This window comes from Botrytis porri (genome assembly GCF_014898465.1).
Source record: "Botrytis porri strain MUCL 3234 chromosome Unknown BPOR_008, whole genome shotgun sequence".
Taxonomy (NCBI): Eukaryota; Fungi; Ascomycota; class Leotiomycetes; order Helotiales; family Sclerotiniaceae; genus Botrytis; species Botrytis porri.
In genome coordinates this window covers 208,418-226,668 of record NW_024066082.1, presented here as the reverse complement: position 1 = coordinate 226,668, position 18,251 = coordinate 208,418, and the positions used below count along the sequence as shown (strand labels likewise).

General features: G+C 41.5%; 4 protein-coding genes across 4 annotated transcripts; 3 read left to right on the top strand and 1 right to left on the bottom strand.

Moving 5' to 3' along the window:
• Positions 1-2,013: 2,013 nt before the first annotated feature.
• EAF01_006236 (uncharacterized protein) lies at positions 2,014-2,945 on the top strand (the record flags this gene model as incomplete). Its single annotated transcript, XM_038914490.1, has 2 exons — positions 2,014-2,085; positions 2,142-2,945. The coding sequence occupies 2 exons, from the start codon at positions 2,014-2,016 to the stop codon at positions 2,943-2,945; spliced, it is 876 nt and encodes a 291-aa protein (XP_038769445.1).
• Positions 2,946-4,339: 1,394 nt separating this feature from the next.
• EAF01_006235 (uncharacterized protein) lies at positions 4,340-5,614 on the top strand (the record flags this gene model as incomplete). The annotated part of the gene is made up of 4 exons (XM_038914489.1): positions 4,340-4,487; positions 4,542-4,942; positions 4,994-5,293; positions 5,348-5,614. 4 exons carry the CDS (start codon positions 4,340-4,342, stop codon positions 5,612-5,614), a joined length of 1,116 nt encoding a protein of 371 aa, XP_038769444.1.
• A 509-nt stretch (positions 5,615-6,123) lies between these two features.
• On the top strand, positions 6,124-10,147 carry EAF01_006234 (uncharacterized protein; the record flags this gene model as incomplete). The annotated part of the gene is made up of 2 exons (XM_038914488.1): positions 6,124-8,329; positions 8,388-10,147. The coding sequence occupies 2 exons, from the start codon at positions 6,124-6,126 to the stop codon at positions 10,145-10,147; spliced, it is 3,966 nt and encodes a 1,321-aa protein (XP_038769443.1).
• A 3,339-nt stretch (positions 10,148-13,486) lies between these two features.
• Positions 13,487-17,095, bottom strand: EAF01_006233 (uncharacterized protein; the record flags this gene model as incomplete). The annotated part of the gene is made up of 3 exons (XM_038914487.1): positions 13,487-15,694; positions 15,746-16,689; positions 16,774-17,095. 3 exons carry the CDS (start codon positions 17,093-17,095, stop codon positions 13,487-13,489), a joined length of 3,474 nt encoding a protein of 1,157 aa, XP_038769442.1.
• Between the last annotated feature and the right edge of the window lie 1,156 nt (positions 17,096-18,251).

The following is an 18,251-nucleotide window of genomic DNA, read 5'->3' as shown; positions in this document are numbered from 1 at the left end:
AGATTCCTGATTCCTGTAATTCTCTCGTCCACCTTTCAAATTGTCATGCGCATCTACTCGCTTCTTCACGGCTATCGTCACTATCGTATGCTTTGGAAGATTTTGGTACATCATCAATTGACAACTGTTGTCCAAATTTAGTATCGATAACAGGTGAATCTGAACCTTTTGCTTGAGCATCATATGTCGATGATAACCCTTTCAAGATCCAAACTTTTATTCTGGAAGCCATTGATAGGTCAGCATGTCTGAAGTAAACAATCGGTGTTCGGAGATAGCTTTACCGGTGGGGGATCTTCGAAATGCCTGTGACGATCTCTTTTGCCCAACCCCTTTACTTGGTATTCGTATTGGTAACAAAGCACAACACAAATACAAACAACGACAACATCGACATGAGATCAATTTCACAGACCAAAGCTTCCAATCCAAGTATGTGGTTTAGATGCAAACATAGCAGGGATGAAATAATTGGCGAACTTCCATTCCAACCCGCACTCAATTTGTCCCCGACTGTAGGTTTACTCGATCTCCAAGATTTTAACCTACCGGCAAGAGAAATATTCTGCACGATTCTATTCTACTGCTCCATGAGAAGTTAAAACCCATTAGAACTTCAGAATAGAGATCATTGATTCATTGCAGCAACGCGGCATGGACCCCTTGACCGAAAAGCTAGATTATTTAGTACACTAGATCTCCGTCCACTCACATATTGGGAATTTTGGAACGCTGGCTAATAGGTCACTTACCTACTTCCGGCGTCAAAAGCTTCGACTTCCTTGTTTTTCGTTACATTGTTGAATGTGATATGTACGTTATTCGATCACAATCCAGGTTCATTGCGGCAGAAATCCACATGTAATGCAAATCATCGATATTTGGAAAAAGTGATGAAACGCTGACAGGGAAGCAACGAAGATGAGCTCATCCCACCTGGCCACTTGGAGTCGAAAAGTACATATGACTGGCTGCGTTGTTTAAGGTTAGTAATCTTGTACAGCGGATCTGGTGGATTCCCCCTTTCCCGTGTTGCGGCTTAATCCGATGCGGGGCATAATGATGCAGCTTTAAGTTTCCCATCAAATCGATCATGGCGAAATCAACAACCATCAAAGAATGACATTCAAGAATTAACATTTCTGCAGAACTCAACAATGAGGAGATTGATACGAGTCTCGGACTGTCAGCTACTTTGCACTACTCAAAAACTCTCAATATACATGATTGGCTCTGCTTGTGCTCAAAAATTCAAATTCTTAGTAATCTTGCAAGTTTCATGGCGTCAAGAAGCCACAGCACAAATAACTAGTAGTTAGACTTTCTTCTCAGGATCCGTAACTCAAATAAAGTTTCTAGTATGGATCATGAATACAGCACGCTATCTCACAAACTATTTCTCACTTCAGCTGTTTTGGAAATGGAAATCATAGATCCTTCCGCTTTTACTCGCGCAACAACCGAAACCCACTCTTACATAACTGCCAATACCATACTTGAGATGCCAACATGGGATTTTGACGTTGATCGGGCAAAGACTGGCACCCAATCACCAAAGGCACATCTGGAAGGCAATATGATTTAGAAGTGGAGGCAAAGTGCGTAAGTAGTGCCAATTGACCTCACGGCACATCCTCCCACCCTTTGTCTACCATGTAAGGACTAGACAATTCCATACGAACCTCCGCTGATTTATTCTCAGCATCGATACACAGCCCACTTGGTAACGCATTCTCCGGATCTCACAAAATCAGGTATTTGCAAGACACAGCTATCCCAATCTGGAAAGTACAACTTATTGTATCTAGTATGATGATGTAGACAGTGCTAGGTGCGGGGGAGGAGCTATCATCTCGAGGCTCTCGGGACTATAAGTTATAGACTATCCTCCCATCTCGTTCTCATTTGCATTTTCAACACAAACAATCAAGCAATTAACAATCAACAATCTTCAAACTCAATCCACTATACCCAACAAACACCTAATTACCTTCATATACACATCAAATCAAAATGGATCGTGCCAAGTCAGCTGTCAGTGATTTCCTCTCCAAGGATGGAAAGCATGATACCACTGTTCACGAGGTACGAGTTCCTGTCCTTCAGTCCGCAGCTTAGAAAGTGCTAATGATTTATTGCAGACAATCAACCCAGCCGTTCAAAATGAGCACATAACCAAGACCCGCCACGAAGAAGCAACGACTGCTATTGACCGCGAGGTTCACCAAGATCACCATCACACTTCAGTTCAGCCTATCCGAGACCGTGAAGTCCTTCCAGAGCAACACACCCATCAACTCGGAGCCGTTGAGCACCGTAACGTCAAGCACGGAGATGACAAGCAGATTCAGGAACGTCTCGCTGCTGAACAAGCCCAATTCAAGAACACCAGAACTGTCGGAGAGACTCAACACACCGCAGCCAAGGGTGCCACCGTTGCTGGTGAGCATATTCATCACCACGTCCACGAGACCATTCAACCAGTCATCGAAAAGGAGACTATTCAACCATCTGTTGTCCACACTACCGTCCCAGTCCACGAGGTTCATCAAAACGAGGCTAAGCACCACACTGCCACCGCTCTCCCTGCTGTCAGCATGAGCGAGTTCAGAGCTCAAGGAGGTTCCCTAGGAGGCCGCGAGGAGCGCACTGATGCTTTCAAAGGTGAGCCAAAGTCTGTTGGCGGTACTCTCGGAGGCGACGGTGCTAGAGGTACTACCTCTTTGACTGAGGGAGAAGGTATCCACGGACAACACACTGGTGCTCACACCGGTACACACAACGGTTCACTCAATGGTTCTCACTCACATACTGGTACTGCTGGCGATGCCCACCACACTACTTCCCACTCTTCCACCGAGTCTCACAAGAAGCCTAGCTTGATGGACAAGCTCAACCCAAAGGTCGATGCTGATGGTGATGGAAAGGCTGGTTTCATGAAATAGATGTATCTTGTACACTTCACATAATATCCCCCATCTGTATTACTTAGCTCCACACTGTACATAGACACGATGACTATGAGATAATTAATCAAAACGGATTGATGTTTTATTTAAAAACAATCTCAATGTTTCTATATGTAAAGTCTGCCATAGTCTTGTCTTTGTATTTTACTCATTTATGCCTTTCGTTTTTGATTTCTTGCGATGTTTCTTCGTAGTCTAATGTCATAGAAGCAGCAGGTTCTTAACTAATTTCTGTGAATTAATTACAATAATTAGGTGTATTGCTCGAAGTTGGTTCCCGATGCTATCCCATATTTGCTCGTGATCTCGGCTGGTCCTCGGCATTGTACAAACCGTCTGTCGATTACATAATCATACTTCAGTCTCCAACACCTGGGTAATTCTCCAACTACAACGAAAGGACTGCAACGGCAAGAATCTCTTTCCAGATATCATCGAAGGTTCGTCTCTCATGGAGTCCATGTACTTGCTGGGTTGTGATTATTGATCCTTCTTCTGGGTCAATTGCGATCCGATCGTATGATTGCTGCATTTGCATATGGTCATCATTTCGGGATTTGAAATTCTAGAGGTGCTGCAACATTGCGTTGCATCACAATCATCAGCTTGCAGGCTATACCTAGATGATCTCCGTAGAATATGCTCCATTCTATCTTTCGGAGCTGTTTTGAACATTTTATCGTGGTGGACAAACACCTGTTGTAACGCCAGCTAGTGTTGGGATTTGAGGCAATTGCTTCTACAGTTTAGATATTCACATATACATTCACAACTTGGTCAGGTTTCTAAGATGGCTCGAAGTCGCTTTTAGTAAGTCTTGTCTTATGGCCGTGATCGTGAATTTTGGTTTCCTTATCTCGGGGCAAACCGATTCGTGATCTTCACGGCAGATCCAGAAATACGGGGAGCATGTTTGAAGCGATTACTACATTCCGAGCATCCACCGATATACAATCAAAAAACGAGTTCAAACGGCTAATCTTCCAGATTGTAGATGCTGCATGAAGCAGCTTTTTTTTTTAGAAATAACTTCATTGTATGTCGTTACTAATTCTTTCTGCTTACAGTATCCTCATAAGGTTGCAAGGCATCCTGCATGCGACGTCGTCATGTTTCTACCCCTCATCCTCCCTACGTATTGCCGTCCCAAATTTGGGGCGGGATTTGAACTCAATCGTATGATGATCGAAATGCATGAAATCAAAATCACAGTTTCCTGGTATTGGGGGTAACTTCTGAGTTGTATAAGAGCTCGACTTCATCCAAATATTTTCATTTCTCCACACAATCTTCTCAACATCCAACAATAGCAAACAGCAATCGTCCAAAAAAAAAATCAACAACAAACAGCTATCATATCAGATATCAAAATGCCTGCTCAAATCAAGAAGTACAAGGCCGCAGCTGTCCAAGCTGAGCCTGGATGGTTCGATCTCGAACTGTCTGTCAAGAAGACCATTCACTGGATCAACGAAGCTGGAAAAGCAGGTTGCAAACTTGTTGCTTTCCCTGAAGTTTGTAAGTATATCTAGCTTTGGTCTCGTTCTTCGCGATTTACTTACGCACTCATAGGGATTCCTGGTTATCCATACTGGGCATGGAAGGTCAACTACCAACAATCTCTCCCTATGCTTAAGGCATACCGCGAGAACAGTCTTGCGTCTGACTCAGACGAGATGCGCAGAATTCGTGAAGCTGCCCGCGAAAACGCTATCTACGTTTCATTGGGATACAGTGAAATCGATTTCGCAACTCTTTACATTTCTCAAGTTCTGATTTCCCCAACCGGAGAAGTTCTCAACCACCGCAGAAAGATCAAGCCTACTCATGTTGAGAAGCTTGTCTACGGCGATGGATCAGGAGATACCTTCAAGAGTGTCGTTCAGACAGACATCGGAAGAGTTGGGCAATTGAACTGCTGGGAAAACATGAACCCATTCTTGAAGGCAATGAACGTTTCCGAGGGAGAACAGGTAAGATCGCATTCACAAGTACTTGAAGAAATATGTCTCACAAATCATCAGGTCCACATTGCTGGCTGGCCAATCTACCCACATGAGGAAACTCGCACTCCATTAGACCCATGGACCAACACTAGCAACCCCAACTCCGATATTGTTTCTCCAGCCTACGCTATTGAGACTGCAACTTACGTTCTCGCACCATTCCAACGTATTTCCAAGGAAGGTGTTGACAAGTGCACTCCACCTGGAGTTGAGCGTGAAGATCACAACCTTTACAACGGCAACAGCAGAATCTTCGGACCCGACGGACAATGCCTTGCTAAGGCTGATGAGGAATTTGAGGGCTTGATGTTCGTCGAGGTAAGATAGCCAGCATTTGCCCCATTAAAAAATTCTATACTAACGATATTTTAGATCGATCTCGATCAATCACACCTCCCAAAGGCTCTCGGAGACTTCGGTGGTCATTACATGAGACCTGATCTCATCCGTCTTCTCGTCGACACACGTCGCAAGGAACTCATTACTGAGGCAGACCAAGATGGTGGAATTGGTACTTATAACACTCAAGATCGTGTCGGACTTAACAGGCCTCTTGATGCTCCTAAAAGTGATGGTCCAAGTGGTGTAAGCAAGCAGGTGCTTCCAAGCAATGCTAAGAAGGCTGCTCATAAGGCTTAATGGTCAATCGTGCCCATGGTCAGTTGATTGTGAGGACGAGTGTCTGTCTCAACGCATTCATTCTGTTGGAAAACATTTTGTATTTTTAGGGTAAAATTTTGTATTAGTCTCATCTCATTTCATACATATTCATCAATTTATTGAAATATTAATCTTATTTGATGTTTGATATTTACAAGATGATGCTTGCCAAATAATTAACGATTCTCTAACCACTACAAGTTCTTGGCTACTAATGGTTATGTCTCAGCCCATATTTCATGCCTTTGTTATCATCATATTCTTCAATTGGAAACAGCTACAACATTCGCTAGTGAACAAAGGAGTCATCCCACTTTGTTCACAATCCCACACCTACCTAATTTCGACATTTACAATTGGTCAGTGAATTTCTTTGATTACTGTAGGTTATTACTTTGTTAAATTCTAAGAACTTTCAAACGCAATTTTTTTTGGAGAAAGATGAATTTTCGCAAGAAATCATTCATATCTACCCGCCATTCATGAAAATGTCGGAATACAATTTCGACCACTCGGAATTTACCCAAGAGCATATCCGGCATCTCCAAGAAAATCCTCTGGAAGCTTGTCAGCGCGAAAATGAATCTCTTCGTATAAGACTGGAAACGTTCAATCGTATGCTTCTCGAGGCTAAAGAGGAATCGCAAACAAGATTAGATCGTATAAAACAGGTGAGAGATGAAAGGGATGTAGCTTTCGATGAAGGGGAAAAATATGCGACGAGAGAAATGAGTGGACAGTTAGAGGTGTTGAAGAGGGAGAAACTTGAGGCAGAGAGGAAGACTCAAGAATTGGGAGAGCAGGTTGTGAAAACACGGGAGATGGCGACGAAAATGCAAGCAGAAGTTGAAAATTTGAAAGAGGGGAAAGATAAGAAAGGAGAATTGGATGATGCTTCTCTTGAGCAGCAGAGAGATAGGATTGCAGAGGAGCTTCAGGAAGCAAAGGAGGTTATTAGGGGAAAAGAACTTCATGTACAGCATTTACAGGAAGAGGCTAGGAGTAGGTCGGCGAGAGTGTCGGAGACGCCACCAGTAGTGAGTGCACGAGTACAGGCTCTCATAGAACAAATTCATGTGTTGATGGCAGAAAGGGATGATCTCAGACATCAATTGGAGATCTTGACTGAGAATCTCATGGGTACTACGCCAAAAGAGGTTACGTCGAAAGAAGACACATCACAGAGAGGAACACCAGAGCGGCCCTCAGAGCAGCCGCCTGGTAGATTCAGTCCCAGTGCCGGCCTAGGTAGTGCTAATTTCAAAGGCAGTAGACGAATCTTGCATGCCCCTTCTCCTTTGAGACAACAGTCATCTACCATCGAATCGGTAGAAGATGAAGATTCAGAAAAGGATATGGAAATGAAAGAAGGCGATGGCGAAAAAGACGAAGAACTAGACGAAGAAAAAGAAGAAGAAACTCTAAAAGAAAGTATCGAAAAAGACGAAAACGACACATCGCTGGAAAGTTATCGCAAAGACAGAGATATTCACTACCAGCGACTTGTCAACCGCATCAAAGAACTCGAGACAAGGAACCTGCGTCTTGAGCACTATCATGACATGGCACACGTAACACGCGCAATCCTCAGTCTGACACCCGTTCATTTCGAAGCATATCGTGAACGCAAAGAGACTAAGAGGAAAGAGGGAATGGTATTACTCGATATCATGGACAAGGAACGTAAGATTCTCCGAAGACAAAATCGGAAGCTCGAAAAACAGTTGCAGGTATTGGCGGATCTAAGGAGCAAGGAGAAGGAGAAAGATATGGGGGATATACAGGATTTTATATTCACACAAACTCAGCATGATGCAAATGAAAATGCCTCGAATGGTTACAGGAGATTGTATGAGGAGGCAGAAAATGAAGTGATGAAGATGATAGAGACGGGTGCTGATGTCGATGCTGAAGAAGTTTCGGAATTGCGCAAGGAGCGGGAATTTCTTAAGAAGCGGGTGGGGGAATTGGAAGAGGAAATCGATGGTCCATTAGGATTGAGAGAACAATTGGCATTTGGTATTGCTGAAAATACAAACGATTTCAATGCGGAGAGGGAGTTAACAAGAGTTAGAGCGGAGCTCGAATGGTGTATAAAGGAAAGAGATCTAGCTATGGAGGAATCACACGTGGAGGAAAATCTCACATCCATCAAGGAACTCATGGATCAATTATCCCAGAAACTCGATGTTAACGTCTATCCCAACGAGGAAAAATATGAACAATGCAAGGAAATGACCAAAAATTACCGACAATGCCAGCGTGAATTGAGCGACGAGAAAGAAAAAACCAAGTCTCTCGAAAGATTTCTGGAAGAGAAGTACATGGAATATGAGGACCTTACCGGTGATGTCCACGATGACTCAATGAGCGCAAGATTAGCTCGAGCATTGATCGAACTCTACCAAACGAAGCGAAAACTGATGAATAAAACGATACAGAGGAATAGTCTTACCAAGAGTGCGGTGGGATGTCTCACGACCGTCTTGCAACACAATGAAATTCTGGAGCAGAAAATATACACCCTGAAACGACATCCCGATCGCGATCCTGAACTTCCCTTCACAGACATGGATTTGGAGAACGGAGAAACGATTGCGAGACTCCGGTGGAAAATTGATGGATTGGAAAAACGGCTTCAGAAAGCGCAATTCGATATCAAATCTGCGGAGAAGAAGGCGAAAAAAGTCGAAAGTGAGATTGGATGAGTATATTGGGTTATCATTTAATAAATCAAATACGCATCCGAGAGTTGAATCTTTGAGATTGAATAGACATAGATCTCCTCTTGATCCGAATGCTACTGATCCGGAAGTTATTGCGCATTTGAAAGTTCAGCTTAAAGATACGGATGATTTGGTGGAGCTTATATGTCAGAAATATGATGTTGCGGAGGGGGAAGCGGAAGATGAAAAGGAGGGGTTGAAGGCGGAGATAGCGGAGAGGAGATTGGAGGATTGTATGGATTTGGTGAATGGACCGTTGAGTCAAAAAGAGGCGTGGGATAATTTGAAGAGACTATTGAGAGAGGCAAGGGAGGAATTGAAATTGAAAATGAATGAGTGGAAAGAAAAAGATGGAGAACGTGATTGGGCGCTTGAGAGTTTGGAGAAAATGTTGAAGGAGAGCAAAGAGAGGGAGGCGGCGCTCGCTAAGCTTTTACATTCGACACAGGAGGAGATGAAGAGTGAGGGTACGAAGGATGCGAAGATTGCGGGATTGGAAGAACAATTGAGTAGGAATGGAGAAAGAATACGAGACTTGCTCCGGGAGAAAGATGAAAATAAAGCTGAAGCTGATGGATTAGAAAGTTTTCTTCGAGCTAGCGAGACGCAAACGACACAACTCGAAGAACAACTCAGGAAAGCCGAAGAGAGAATTCGAGATTTACAACTGGAAAAAGATACCCAGCAATCAGAGGCCGAAAGACTGGAGAATCTTCTCAAAGCTCGTGAAACACAGACGGCTGAGTTCTTGAAGAAATTAAGAGATGAAGAAGAAGAACAATACCGAGTAGAAATCGAGAGGTTACACGAACTTCTCCTACTAAGAGAAAACGAAGACGAACAATTCCGCGAAGAAATCAAGAGACTTCACGAACTACACCGAACCAGCGAAGGAAAAGTGACCGAGCTTCTCGATATCTCAATCAAGACTTCCACACGATTATCCGATCTCGAAGTCGAGATTACGAGATGGAAAATTGTGGCTGGAGAAAGCATGGGGGAGATTGAAAATTTGCAGAAACAATTGCAAGATGCGGAGGCGAAAGTGGAAGCACAACGTATAACGCATAAGCAAAATGCGGAAACACAAACAGATACACCTACATCTACAAGCATGGAAACACAAACTGAGGATACTGAACTTTTACAACCTGAACTTCCACCTTTCACAGTTGAGCCCCGGTCAAGGACATTCAAAACCAAATCTCCGAAAAAGAAAAATATCACAAAGATCCCGCGAGATCCACGCTATCATCCTCAACGCTCCGATTCCGAAGCTTCAGACGAAGAACTAGAGTCCCCTAATCCCCTCAAACCACAACCTAAACACAACCCTTCCCTGCGTCAAGAAATAGATTCAAAAAATCCCGCTCCATCGCCCTCTCCCGCACCTTCAATAACCATCCGACTTACCTCTAAAGCGCACGCGAAAAAGAAAAGTCACGCAAAAGAAAAGCTCGAATACGATCCCCCGCATAAAGTCGAGACATTAGTAGAAAGCGAAGATGAAGAGATACCGGATGTGGAGATCGCGCAGGAGAGTCCGATTCAAGAAATGGGTAGAGTGGGAGAGGAGGTGAGTTTGAGGGGGAGTAGGAAGACGAGAAATCCGTATCCGGTTTACACGGGGCAGTTGTTGGTGAGGGGGTTGGGGAAGGGGGAAACGGGGAAGATGGAGAAGACGGGGGGAAATGGGGCGGTTGGGGGAAAGAAGAGGAAAGTTAGTGAGGGTGAGGTTGAGACTGGGAAAGTGAAGAAGGGGAAAAGATTGAATAGAAGTTTGTGATAGTGTGGTTTTTTGGGGGGGGGGGATCAGTGGATAATAATCTGAAGTCTTGGAAATGCATCTTTGACTCGTTTGAGTTTTTGTGTGTGTGTTGAATGCCACTAGACTGAATTATTATAATAGCCCATCTTTTCTCTCGTCCAGACTTTCAGACTACTCGTTCTTCTGATCCTTTCTGCAATCTTCATCCTTACACCAAAAATCCGTCTGAAGTTTTCAAAACAGGTTTAAGCGCGCAACTCCTTGATTTTTCGTATATGGGGAGGATTAAAGTAAACCATAGAACGCGTACCTACCAGTTTGTATCTATACACAATTTCCCGCTGGATTATATAGCGAATAAATCGACCACCCTACTTTCAAGCCACCTCCGTTTTGAGCCACCCTTTTATATCAAAAATCGCTTTTTTGGCTTATTAATATCTCTATCAATATATAATTTAATTTAATAAAAATTTGAATATATATAATTTAAGCTATTTTAGGCTTATTCTGAAATTTTTAGATTTTTAGGATTTTTCTGTATTAAGATCTAAAGCTTTAAAATATTGAATTTTTAATTTGTATAGGAATTATATATAAATTTAAAACTTTTATAAAATCTTTAATAACTTTTTAACAATAATTATTAAAAGAAAACTATATATCTTTTTGAAAGTTTTGAACTTAAATTTATATAAAAATTCAAAAAAAAAAATTTAAAAAAAATTAACAAATATAGAGATATAGTATATAGTAAGTTTAAAGTAATATAAATAATCCCTATAATTTTGAGGGTATTCTTTTAAATATCTATTTATAAGAAGCTTTCTATTTTTTTTTATCTTTTAAAGTAAATATACTATAAACTTATAATAAAACTTTTTAGTTTATTTTTAGCAATTTTTATTAAAAAGTTATTAAAGATTTTATAAAAGTTTTAAATTTATATGTGATTCTCATACAAATTTAAAAATCGATATTTTGAAGCTTTAAATCTTAATATAAAAAAATCCTAAAAATCTAAAAATTTCAGATTAGATTCAAAACGATCTAAATTATATATATATAAATTTTTAATAAATTCTATTCATAAATAAGAAAATTAAAAATTCCATTTTTGGTACGAAAAATGGCCCAAAAGGGAGGTGGCCCGAAAGTAGGGTACCCGACTTAAAGGACAAGCGGATCAAACAATCCAGAGAGGGTACTATGTAAGACGTATGTAGATAGTGATTCTTGCATTTCAAACATTTCATAGTGGATTAATTCTCACGTTGAACTGAGTAATGATAGTAATTCTCTCGAATAGCTACAAATATCTTCTACATCAAGAAAATTATATGTGGTGAATGTAACTGTAACCGAATTTCTCCCACATTCAGGGGAATTCGTAAAAGAGTTTATATGTGTTAAGCACGAAATTAATATCTTGAAACCTATCAAACGGATGTAATCCTTTCGTAATTTAATTCCATCCATCTCTTCCTTCATCCCACACAATGCCTCATTTCAAGTGTTCAAACCCGATTCCTTTCTCCGAGCATGCCATTATTATTCAACCAGAATGACTGCATAGTCAAGCAAGCAATACTAGATTAACTAGCAGCCTCTTGCTCACACCAACAAGCTCCTCGAAGCCGAAGCTGAGTTATCTGCTCAGTTCATCGAACAAATACATATCTATGGATACACCATGGTATACTACAATATGAAACCTATCTAGTGACCATGTCGGTAGACGCCTAGGGAAGGGAATCAAAAGATCTGACACGAGTAACCCAATTTCTCGACCTCAGAATCCAAATTTAGATTTCCCATCGTTTCGAGTAAACCATCTTCATTCTACACACCGCGACATAATTTCTCATAATCGCGTTCCGAATCTCGACGACGAATGTGCAGTTTCAGCTCGGCTAAACCTCCACGATGCTTCGCCGGAACGGATAATAAAATACCGTACTTATCCTTGACTTCCCTGAGCGCAAGAAAGGGGACCTCATAGAATTCGTCGATCTTGAGATAGGAGGGTTCGGGAAGAGTGGTGATGAGGAGAGTTTGTTGGCCGCGCGACCAGACCCAGCTACGGTTATTGCGAAGCTTGATTTAGAAGGGGTAGGGATGCTTGCGAACGGGGGCGATGGGAAGATATTCGTGGTCTTCTTTGGGATGGGTGGTGATCTGTCAGGTTTATAGTTAGATGAGAGAGCGAGGGATGAGACGAACAGTCATCACTTTTACATAATGGGGCCGATCAGGCACAGTACCAAGACAGATAACCATGTGTAGGTATGCGTACTAATTCTGTGATGTTTGTATCGAAGACGATATTCGTTCTTTTGAGCTCTGATCTTGATAGGAAATTATAGAGTTATCCCTGTACTTGCTGGGACGAACCATCTCCCTATCAAATTTCGCGATGTTCTCAGAAGAACTGTATGCCAAATATCTTGAATTGAAAAATTCGATTATCCTAAAGAATCAGGTTAGCTTATTATCTATTCCTAAAGGATGTTATCACATAAAATGTACTTTACCATTGCTACACCTAACTAACAACCATTGATTAAATCTTAAACACAAAGTACTGCATTTTGCACTCTACTAATTTACAAGTAAAAACCACAAATTCATCCTATCCTCAACCTCTGAGTTTTTGAATCCCCAAAATAAAGTATGCCTTCCTCGCACTGCGTACCTCTCTTCATCTCCCCAAAATCCTTTTTCCAACACCGATACTTTGCTACTCATCTCTCCAATCATATCCATCATCAATTTATCCTTTATAAAGCCATCAACTCATCAATCCTAAATATCCACATTAACAAACATATCAAATAAAAACTCAACATCTCACTCTCTCCATCTCAACTACAAGTTCGAAGTCGAGGTCTTAAGAAGAATATCAGCATAGCAGTATCCTTCAGATTCTACAATAATACAAGCTATTCTTAACTATCGAATCCAGAGTTGACTTCAAAAAGATCAAAAGAATGGCGGGGAAAAAAGGGGAGAGGTATCATTTCACAGAATCCAGAGTGATCTAAAGTTGGAATATCACACTTTAAAGTTTTTATAACTATACTCGAGTATATGAACTGTCTTTATAGTGCTAGTTAACATATGCCCGCAAACTGATTATCGATCCCTTCTTAAATTATGAATCATGATATATCTTTCTGTCACGAGGTTCAAATTCGCTTTTGGGATACTATATTGTCATTGCCCCGGTGAATAATATCGTATATTTCATTGTATCATTGCTACCCAGTTCCCCGATTCTCTTTTTCCCTGTCCCATCCCATCCCATCATAATTTCATTATTCCATCGTTTCCAAACCTACCTTCCTCTTCTCTACCCTACAAATCAGTAAAAGAACCCTCCCAATCATCTTCCACTACCAAATCTTCCTGATCCGTCCAATCCATATCATCTTCTCCATCACCCCCATCTTCATCCATCATCTCATCCTTTATCTCTTTTCCCTTCCCCTTTCCCTTCTCACTATCCCTATCATCCTCATCAAATTCACCATCCGACATCTCCCTCTCACTAATACTAACACTATCCCCATCAATCGTAAAATCATCACCACTCTCTACCCCTTCATCTTCTCCAGAACTAACAATTTCGAAATCACTTTCACTTCCACTTCCCGTGGGCGTAATAGCAGCCATATCATAACTTCCTGTCGAGAAAACACTTCCCGTATCACTTCCACTGTCATCATCACTCGATATACTAATCTGACTCCCTGCTTGACTCCCAGCTCCCGTTTCTGTCTCAGTCCTCGCACTCCCATTCTTAACATCCAGACTACTATTCCTCTCACTTCCCATTCCTGTCCCCACCCCCACAAATCCCCTAGACCCTTTATACATAACTCCCGGTGTCAATCCTCCCACATTAGAATAATAATCGGGTGGTACGTCCGCGCTCGTCACACCACCACTGCCATCATCATTCCCTCCTGCCCAAAGCGGTAAATACTGCCATTCCTTATCGGTCAAACAAAGCAATGTATCTGTCAACATGTTGTTTTCCGATCCGTCTGATTTAGAGAGTATGGAGTGACAAATATGGTCCGTGTAAGCTTTTAGTTCGTCGAGGAAACAACAGAGTTTGAAATTGTGAGGAGATTCGCTTAGCTGATAAGGGTTGGAGTTGGCGGAGAAGGGTGTGGATGTATTGGCGAAGGTAAAGTTTGGGATATCTTTCGATAGCATAGCAGAACCAGTGTCCATATTTGGGTGTGAGACACCTATGAGTGGAGCGGCCCTGTATGATTTATAATCATCAAGTGATTTTTGTCCCATATGCTGCAAGAAGTTCTCGAGAACCTTTGGTGCAGATTTCTTCGACTTCTCTTTTGCCTTGGTTGAAGGTCCCGGTTGAGCATTAAGATCATATTCATTCTTTCTGTTTTCGACCGCAAATTTATTCCCTTTCGAGCGAAAAGGTAGATTGAGTGATGGTTTAGTCGAAGCGTCAGTTGAGACGGAGTATTTTGATGCTGTATCATCTGTTTTCTCATCAAATTCGGCAAGCTCAAGTTCTAATGCTCTGATTCCCGATAGACGTGCCTGATGATATGCATGGTCTTGGTTATATGCACTCATAAATGCATAATTAGGTTTGTCTTCATCCAGGCTCTTCGTTTCAGCTGGTGAGATAGCAGGTAACGGGTTCGAGGGTGACGATGGATTGTAATTCTCCTTATTAATCGCAAGGCTCACTTCACGATTAAAGTCGTTGGCATAGATCTCCAGGTCGCAAGTATTTATCAGGCGGATATCATCTCTGTCCACAAGACTTTTGCCTGAGCGAATTAGCTGCGGATCATATAAGTTAAGTTTAGGGCTCTGAAAATCATCCTCCCAAAAGACATCTCGAAGACGACGCCAGAAATGTGGTAGCAAGACTCTTTCACGATCACCAAGACCGTTGTAAATGTAATTTGGATCTGGACCCTCAATCGATTCGACTCCTGAAGATGCATGCAATTCCCATTGGGCTTCGCGTTGACTTTTACTTGCCATAGTGATCTCAAAGACTTCTAGTCCTTGATTCAGACAAGTAATAATTTTCCCTCGAACAAATCGACGAAGATTGACGAGTAACTGCTGAATAACCGTCTTTCTTCTCTCGTATATGGCTTCGTCTTTCTTGCTCTTATCTTTTTTCTTATAGCAATAGTCTTCAAACTTGCAAATTTTCCTGTACTCTGGAAGTTTCAAAAACCATGCCATTCTTTCATCCAACAAATCGGTAATTGTTTTTTGAACACGATCACAGAAGTCTTGACTGGCATGTTGAATAACGTTCCATAAATCTTCATCAAGCTCTTCACGAGGTCGAAGATACTTGTAGTCTGCTCGCCTACCAAGACCTTCACAAAAAGTTCTTGAAGCCACATTGAGCGCTTCTTCAGAAACAAGAATTGAGAACGCAGCTCTTGTAATCATGGGTGATTTTAATCCAAGCCCAAAGTTTATACTGGCTTCGGGAAGAACTTCGAGGAATTTGATATTGTTTCCATTCATGATCCATGAGGTTATGTAGTCAATCTGAAATAAAGTTAGACTTAAAAATATTGAAATGAAGGAATGATCCCTTACCACAACACTTGTACACTCATAATACTTTGCCAAAACAAATAGTGTCCATACTTTAGGCGCCGAATCCAGTTTAGGTGCTTTACCTTGAATGATCCTAAGAAGATTTTCGACTCCAAATCGATGACGGATCGGACAATAATCTAGAACCTTTTTCTTTGACCCCGCTACCTCGGTAGAGTCATCATGAGCAGTTCCCACCGGGGCATTTCCCGAAGGCCCAATAAACAAATGACTATCCTCCAAGCTATTCTTAATCGCTCTCTGCATATTGGAATCTTGGACAGACTTACCATCAACAAAAGTATCCTCTTTAGGGTTCGTACGACCCAAAGATGTAAAGACAAATTTATCGTTGACAGACGAGTTCATTCTCGACTGTGAAGCAAGGAAGGTTATGTATCCGTCTACCGGGACTTTTAATCCAAACTGTTCGGCAGTTTTAGCTGGTACAATGGCAGGTCCAGGAATATCATCATCACCGGCAACCAGATGCTTTTCGACGCCACATCGCTTTTCAGCCAAGTACCAATTCCTGATTCCTGGAGAGCAGGATAACTCTGATACCAATTCGACTGCCTCGTCACCTTCTTCTAGTGGTGTAAGATCAATCACATATCTGATATTTTCTGGAAGATAATGTAGAAGGCCCTTTCTTTTTCTCACCCAATATTGTGGCCGTTCTTCGAACATCCGAGAGAATTTGGTTGAACCAAGAGCTTTTAATTTGTCGCTACTTGCTCGATAAATTTTGTATGGTTGTGGTTCTCCCCTGGAGTCGTAGAAAGTAATGCCTCCAGGATATGAGACGTACACCAGAGTATCGCCTTCATCTAAAAGCGATTTGCTGTACTCGACTGCATTGTGATCTCTTTCATGTAGCTCTTGTCGAGCTTTGCGTTGTTGCTCACCCGCAGCCCCCCACGCTGAAGTCAAATGGGGTCGCACTATTTGATGGTATTTCGTTAGTATAGAATTAAAGTTTATTAGGACAGGCAGATGTGAAGTATGATTTACTCAAAGATACACACCATCATTTAAACTCGGGTCACCTTTTTGACCAATACTTTGATCCACTTGATCTATTTGACCTGGAAATCTGAAGCCGTCTTGATATCTATCATGGAATGTCATAAGCGGAATTTCGTCTTCATCTTTCCGTTCCATATTTTCTGTTTCCCCGAGAAGCTTTGATCCTTCACGAAACTCGTTAGTAGTTGATTGTTTGATAACTGCCTTTTTCGAATCAGCATTCTCAATTTCCATATTGGAAAACTCGAATATGTCATGGGAAGCATTCGAGATGATTTCTCCAGCAGTAGATCGGTTGTTGTTGGATCCGGAGGCTTCCATTATCGCTATTGAGAGGAGTGCCTGAGTGAATGAGAGTAAACTCGTTGACTTGGTCGTCCAACTGAAGTTACGAGATGATACTTGGTTTCGCTATGTGGCGAGAGTAAGATATCAATAAGGCTGAGGGTAAATGTAGATCTAGGCAACCATGAGACCGTCTCGCCAAAGTGATGACAGTTGGTGGCAATTGCCAGCAATATGAATTATCAGTTAGACTCTCCAATCCAAGGTATTTGATAGTCCAGTACACGAATCCAAATCCGTGGTAAGAGTAAGAAATCAACCAGGCTGAGGTAAAGATAGATATATGTAAATCTAGGCAACAACACGACCGCCTCGTCAAAACGACATCTAGTATAAATCAAACAAAAAGAGGTCAAAGATCAAAAAGATTCCGAATAAAGTATATCTTCACAACATCACAACCAAATGAATAAGATTGAATCAACAAACAGGACTCTAATCCATTCTACACCGTTCGAAAGAAAAAGAGTAAGCCTTCTTCCAACCATTCATCCAAAGAATCAAGCTACCTACAACGTGATAAGGCGGGGTAAGCTAGATTAGACTAGCTAGCACAGGGATCCCCAAACCTAGCCATTAGTAAAGAGGGCTAATCCGATCACAAGCCACAGACTTTATAGGGTTTATGGTAAGCCTGTCAATGATGCATAGTGTGTTTGATGATTGCGACCGAGCGAGCATCCGTCATTTTTTAGTTGAGCCTCAGTTGGATTGATTGAACAACTGTATCTTCGTTGAATTTGAACGTGGGTTTGGATTCGGATGGCATCTATGATGGATCTAGGAATGGAAAACAGATGTGTTGATTTATGTTGATTAGATGTAGTTATCAAAATCGTGTGTTGTAGAATTGGATGTATATATTTGAATAGGTACTAATTACTAATAAAATGTACAAGCAAGTGAAATTTACATATAGAGAAGTAATCTTAAGTTCTAAGAAATCTAGGTTCGATGCTTTGGCTGATAAACTACCTGTAAAGTGTTGAAGTGGATCCTCGTGATAAATCTATAGACCCCGCTTTCCCATGATATCTAACGCCTATCCTATCCTACCCCAATTTGTCCCATTCCATTCCATTCCATTCCATCCCATCCCATTATAACATTTGGAACCTTTACAGTTATCTCA